The sequence below is a fragment of the Dendrobium catenatum genome, unplaced genomic scaffold, assembly GCF_001605985.2.
Source record: "Dendrobium catenatum unplaced genomic scaffold, ASM160598v2 fragScaff_scaffold_9, whole genome shotgun sequence".
NCBI lineage: Eukaryota > Viridiplantae > Streptophyta > Magnoliopsida > Asparagales > Orchidaceae > Dendrobium > Dendrobium catenatum.
The window spans coordinates 2,413,843-2,421,032 of record NW_021318471.1 but is presented as its reverse complement, the minus strand read 5'-3'; the positions used below and the strand labels follow the sequence as shown (position 1 = coordinate 2,421,032).

The window sequence follows — 7,190 nt, the reverse complement described above, 5'->3', positions numbered from 1 at the left end:
CATAACATAAATAGAAAGAGAGAAATTATCCCTCTATGAATTTAAGAAATCCATCATTTATCTCTAGCTTACATTGAATTGTTAGTATTTATAAGAAAAAAAATTATGTCCCAATATGATCATCAAAATTTTTTTGGGAATGAGAGCTATCCGCTGCTTTTCTAAATGCAGTGTTTGGCGGTGTAACTAATTCCTTTGCAGAAACTAACGAGATCACCCAATGGCATCGGTCACACACTTACTTTGCCCCATTGAAAAGAAGAGCCCATAATAGAAAGAATTTCAATATGTGATGGAGATTTCTAACTGTGTTGATCCACCAACCATCCTAAAACTCGGTGGTGTCATGGAAAATATTTACCCCAAATACATTCACTAATCTAATCCGATTTATAATCCAGAACTAGGGTTTTCAGTCTTGATCCCATACTAAAAGAGGCTTCCAATGGCATGCGTCTCCTTCTCGCCGTCCTGGACCCTCTCATGTCCTCCTCTCCGTCGCTGTTCTTCCATGTTTAACTCGAAACAGATCCCAACCCTATCTGTCATTTTTGTTAGAAGTCATCGGGGACCGGCGCCGGCGGCTGCAGGGTTAAAGAGGTATTGGGGGACGGCGATGAGGGAGCTGAATCTTTCAAAGATGATTGAAAAGAAGGTGGCTGAGGCAATGGATGTTTGTAATGGGGAGGAAGGCATGAGATCGGACGGCTGCCGTGTGGCCTGGGACGAGGTTGAGGAGGTGAGTAGTGCGTTGGCCGATCTCCGCCGCCGGCTTGCTGATTCCGCCGTCGACCCTCTAGAGCCCTTCTGTCTGCAGAATCCCGAAGATGAGGAATGCCGCATCTACGAATATTGAAGGCGGATACATGTAGAATCGCCTCCCAGATGCGGCAGTAGCCATGTAAATTCTTTTCGCCTTACCTTTTTTATTTTCCTTCCCTGCTTTTTTTCCCTTTTCTTTTTTTATTTTATTTTATTTTTTTTGTAGAAATTAAACCATCGATCGAAATGGGCTAGCTTTATATTTTTAATCCATGGTGAATGGACAAAGATGGTTAAATTATTTGCATACTATATTGAGGAAAAAAATTAGCCTTTTTGCTTATTTAGCTCTTAAGGGAAAACAAGCATCAGAATTTATTGAATTTTCTATTTATATGTAACCATCGACATTAGATAGATATGCGATACTGCAGTATTACTGATCGTATATGAAGTAGAAAGACATTTGCTTATAGTTGATTATACGAGCAAGATCTTTTAATTCATCACTTTCTGCTATAAACATCAACACATCATGAGCAAATTGGATTTTGTGTATGTGTTTTCTCGTACTTCTAAAGCAATATGACTTCAAGAATTGGTTGCAAGAAAGAAGCAATTTATTAGTCTTTAAATAGCGAAAGTTGTATGATTCAAATAAATCTATTTTTAAGGTTATAATTAAGATTGATAGCATTACAAGACGATGCTGTTGTTGGTGGTGGTATACATGACCATATCCTCTAAAGAAGAACTAACACAGCTACTAGAATATAACTATAGGACAAAGTTTGGCATCAAATTTTTAATCAATTAAAAAAAAGGTATCAGTTGAATCATGTTTAGGAATTAGGATTAATAAATTCCTACAACAACAACAATAACAAGCCTTTTATCTCACTATGTGAGATCAGCTACATGAATATTTTTTCTCCATTGTGTCCTAAAGTGTCAAATTCTTATTTAAATCTAATAAAAAATGACATTTTTTTTAACTTTTTTGCCAAGTCTTTTTGGGTTTACTAGATTTAATACATCTACTCTCCTAACATGGTTCTTTGAAGATTGACGTTTTATGTGACCAAATCGTCTATGACGACTCTCTCTAATCTTAGCTGTCACTAGAGCTACTCCTAACTCTTCATGTATATATTTGTTTCACATTCTATCATTTATGATGTGTTAATTACAGATAAAATCAAATAAATTCATTCTTTTTTTCATCGCAATAGTATTTTCTTCTCTCCCCCCACTATCGAACATAGGGCTTCAATCGAACCGAACCGAGCTTCAGCCTGTTTGTGCTCGAGCTCGGGTCGAAAGCTCGTCGAGCTTTTTAGACTGCTGTTCGAGCCCACTCAAAATTCACAAAAAAAATTTTTATTTTCGACCAACCTAATTAAAAGACACAAAATCTAACCCACCCGATTTATGTCCATACCTTGCCCGCTTTGTAGCAACCAGCAAGCGCATATATGCTATTTTATATAGCAACATGATATATTTCTAGGCAGTGTGGGACTAAATCCCCTTCAGCAATTTTTTTTTCTATGATCACGGAGGAAAGAGAGTGGGCGTGGTCTGTTTAAGCAAATTTTTTTTTCCTGTGGCTGTTCAAAGAATAATGCCTTCTCCAAACACGTATTTTTTTTGTTTGCTTTTTATATAGCAATAATTTTTTCAATACAGCAATAATAATATATATATAACCTTAGATTTAATTATTTTATTAGTTAAATAAGATATAATAGTTAAATATTTATTTTTAATTAAATAAGACATAATCAAGCTTTTTAATCGAGTTTCTTAACGAGAATGTGCACGAGCTCTAAACGATCTTGTTCGTGAACATAAACGAGCCGAACGCCAGGGTAATCAAGATTTGTTTATTTAGTTATCGAGTATTATCAAAGTTGTTCAAGCTTTTTCATTTACATTATCAAATGAACATAGACAAGCTCTTATCGAGCCGAGTCACGAGTAGCTCGTCGAACGAGTAGAGTCAAATACTCGAAGAGCTCGTTCAGTGTTTTTGCTTTTGGATTTTCTTGGGAGGAAACAACGTCAAGCAAGAAGAACTGTGCCAAGAAAACACAACTAAATTGGAGATGGAGATGGATTAGCCCTATTAAAATTTTAAAAATTATATTTTAATAATTAATTGAGATTTGAGAATGAAGTCGTTAGCTAGTAGTCATTTTGTTTGATTGGGCAAGAGTTTGAGATTATTTATTTGAGTGGATAATTGATATATCACTATAAAATTTATTTGATAAAGCATAAATTTTGAAATGAAATTGGAATTGAAAAACTTTAAAGTTGAATTTAATATCATTCTAATTTTAATTTAAGCAAATTCATTTTTATTTAATTTTATGATGTTAAATTTTTTTTAAAATCAAAATCTTTTTCATTATCAGTTGATTAAAGTGTCATTATTATATCACAAATAAAAATCATTTTTATTTAATTTTAAAATGATGATTCTAAATTTTTTTCTTAAAACTGCTAATGTCCGCCTTAAAATGGGATAAATGAAAGGTTGAGGGTATTTTAAGGTTCAATAATTTGTGCCTCCACATGAAAAAAATTCTGATTCCGCCCCTAGGTTTAGCCTAATGCGCTGGAGGCATTATTTCGACTCTTCGACGCTCTCAACGTTCGATCTCACGGTCTCGCCTCTCTACTCTGGGCTCTGGCTTCCTGCCTTCCTCTCCAGTCTCCTCCATGGCTCCACCTCCTACCTGAAGCTCTCCTATGTTCTTCTATCAATATATCTTTAATCTTAATCCCCTAGTCTAGTGTGTTGTGTGGCTGTGTGTACTCTGTCCCTCCATACCATTGTTATCATTTTTTTATTTTTATGAGTTTTGCCATTTAAATTTTAAGGTATTTCAATTTTCACACTTTCTTTTTTGATTTGCTATTTAGCCTATTAGCTTGTTACTGTTGGTTTAGAGTTTTCTTCCTTCCAATTTAAAGTAGTTAGTGTTTTGACATGCCTGTTAGGGCATCATTTTTTTTCCATTTTTTTTCATTTTATTTTTTAAGGATTTGTATATTTTAGGGTTATTAGGCCTCTTGTTGAAGGATTGTACTCCTTGCATATCCGATTTTTCGGGGCTTTGTTACCTATCTATGGTCAATGGTGGGGAATGGGGATAAATGTTGAACTTGAAATTCTTGAACCATTGGATCATTGTTGTGCATTTCATCATTTATTACGCAGTAAATGCTTAATGCTTCATCTTGTTGTTAGCACTCTCTGTTATACTGTTATATTACTTGCGGCTTGTAAACTTGTTGGTACTCTATCTCTGACGCTCTGTTATACAGTTATTAGGTTATATACTTATATTTGCTGGTTGCTGTAACTGTTGTAATTAGGTTATATACTTATACATGCTGTCATTAGTCAATTGCTTGCAGGTCGGGTTTGGTTGACCACTTTGAGTAGGATTGGGTCGGGTTGGGGTTGGGAAAAGTGACCTGAATCCCAAATCGGGGCGTGTTCGACTCGGGTAAAAAATTGCCGGGTCAAAGTCAGGTTGGACCCCCAACCTGACCCATGGACACAATTTGACACCCCTAATTTTAGAACTTCGAAATTCCCTGATGTAAACCTTTGATCCAGTCATGTTTTGGTCTGAAAACCTCTGGTTAAGGCTTGGGATTAAGGAACCATGCTATCTAACTTCTCAGAACCAGCCTAAACTCTTTATTAAGAATTCTACTTCATTTCAGCAATAAAAATTTTCCAGCCAAGACTTCTCATATATTCCACCATCTTGGGGTTTCTAGGCGTTGCAATAGTGAAAATGTCAAGGCTGACATAGGTCGTACCTTAGAAATTGTGCTTTAGATTTATAATTTTATTCCCAAAAGTTTTGCCTATGGCCTCACATATATTCAGCCGGAGATGTCTTTGGCTCTTCCTCTTTGATATGTTTCAATCGCAGGATGTTACTGCAACATCTCTGAAGCTTCAAACAAATTAACAAGATTAAGGTTTTGTTTGCTTAGAACTACGGCTACATGCTACTGAAATCTTTAGAGTTGACCAAAGGCTTTGTTCTAATTGAAACCTTGGAGCCAACTTCTTCAAACTATTGCAACCTTCTAAGTTCTGCACATAACATAAAATGATAGAAATCAAGGTTCTGTATTGCCAGCCCAGAGCTAAAAACTCTTATGTCATCCCAAATCAGAGCAGGTTAAGGATTCAGTTAGGTGTCGCAATCTTATATTGGCAAGTCCTTAATTACATGATAATAATATTAAGATTCTGTGGTAATCCTCGGAATTTGTCTTTGCTCACTCTGATTATTTTGTTTTGGTGTGCAAGCACTTCTAATGAGTTGAGATTTTAAATTTAACCCAAATTTGGCCAAGGTCTCTGACATAGATTGAAAAGATCAAGATTCCAATGTCAGTTGAAGCAAGATTTCTATCAAAATTTGTTGAGCTGACCCAAGGCTTGCTGTATGATTAATACAGCCTTCGCCATTCAATGCTTGGGGAAGCTCCTTGGGTAAGGTTGCCCAAGGTTACTACCAAAGATGTAATTCCCGTCATAACTAAGGGTCCATTGTAACTAGAGATTGATAACTTGATAAATTCTAATAGATGGAAAATATGGAATCTTAACAAGGCTAACAAATACTTTCTTGAACCTTTTACTCAAGTCTTCCAAATCAAGCACGTCTTTCTAAATGTTTAGCCTAATGATTTTCTTAATCAAGTGTCTTCTCATAGATCAGAAGAATAATTAACTTTAAGGGTTTACCTCCATAGGAAATCTTAATCCCAAATATAACCTGACTTAGTGTCCTGAAAAATCTGATTAACTATATCTAATCTATCTCAACAAAATTTTTTTTCTTGATTTCTCGCATATGTGGGGTACTGGGAATTTGGTTTTTGTTTCCTCAGCAGTGAACTAAAATAATTTAATTGCTTGATAGTAAACTAAGATATTTTGATGAAACTAAAATTTATGCTGACATTGGTTGAAATGATCATTTTTAATGCATTTTGTTGCTATCACATTCTTAATAATTTTCTCACACGGCCCTTGGATAGTAAACTAAGATATTTTGATGAAACTAAAATTTATGCTGACATTGGTTGAAATGATCATTTTTAATGCATTTTGTTGCTATCACATTCTTAATAATTTTCTCACACGGCCCTTGTGAAGGGGAAATTGTTCTTTGTGGAGTCCGAACATATGCATAAGCTCTGTGTATTTACTGCGTATTCGTAGATACGCAGTAAATAAGCAGCAAATAATTAGTTGTGAAGATTTGCTGCGTATTTACTACACAGAGTGTAAGCAGTTTGTACGCAGTGCGTCCAGTAATCCAGAAGATCCTCTACGTTCGGACTCCACACCGAATAATTTCCCTTGGGAAGGGCGAGGCAAGGCTATAACCTCGCACCCACTCACTTGCGTTGAACAGCCAAATTGCTATCATATTTTTTTCTTAGATCTTCCCAACATGTCTGAACATCCAAAGTTAAGCAGTACGGTTAAATTTTGGATATACAATAGATGCTTAAAAATGGTCAAAGCAAGGAGAAATTATTATGTACCGACGTCGGATCGCAGTTCTACATCCGGATGCCGCGGTACCGAGCGGTATCGAGCCGATGTACATATCGGTACCGAACAGTATCGAGTCACGATACAATAAAAGGGTGACATGATGCATTCTGATTAGTCTCCGAACAACATTAGACATCCGCACATAATAATTTTTCCAAAGCAACGGATCTGTATAAGTAGTTTGTTGTCTAAATTTCTTCTAACTTTTCAAACAATTAGACGCCAAGATCTGTTCGTTCAGACGCAGGAGTTGGGCAATTTGGCATTGCTCATTTAAGATGAAGCGTAAAAGTCATGAAGTAATTGCTGTAGCTCACAATTCCCATCGTCTATAAAAACTTAACTTCTCAACTAAACAATAAATTAAAAAAAAAAAAAATTGTATTGCTTGATTTCTGATCAGACAAACATGTAGGTGAAAACTAATTTCATTTCAATTACTTTTATAATTTTTATTTTCATTTCTTTTAGGCTTCATTTGAGGAGAAATTATTTTGTGTGGTTACCAGACTGTCTGAAGACGAATGAGAGCGCACCACATCATTCGGTACACAATAGTACATGGCAAAAAAATGATGCGACTTGTTCTCATTCATCTTTGAATGTTGTCCGGTGATCGCATAGAATAATTAATCTCATTTGAGATGATTTTATATCACTATTTTTTTTATGCTTTTAAGAATTTTTTGTTCTAAAACTAATTTTAGTTGAAATTGGTACGTTTTCTTAGATTAATTTTTGTTATTTTTATAGTGATGGGCAGGACTTAAATGTTCTTTGGCGAAATTTCTAGTTTTAGTATCTATATACTTTTCTACGC

General features: G+C 35.3%; 1 protein-coding gene across 1 annotated transcript; it reads left to right on the top strand.

Moving 5' to 3' along the window:
• Positions 1-329: 329 nt before the first annotated feature.
• LOC110110278 (calvin cycle protein CP12-3, chloroplastic-like) lies at positions 330-1,210 on the top strand. Its single transcript, XM_020841675.2, has one exon. It carries the CDS (start codon positions 446-448, stop codon positions 854-856), a length of 411 nt encoding a protein of 136 aa, XP_020697334.2. The 5' UTR covers positions 330-445; the 3' UTR covers positions 857-1,210.
• Positions 1,211-7,190: the final 5,980 nt, after the last annotated feature.

Bases quoted from the DNA above. Each gene is read 5' to 3' on its own strand.
- LOC110110278 (XM_020841675.2), top strand. From the start codon at position 446: ATGGCATGCGTCTCCTTCTCGCCGTCCTGGACCCTCTCATGTCCTCCT.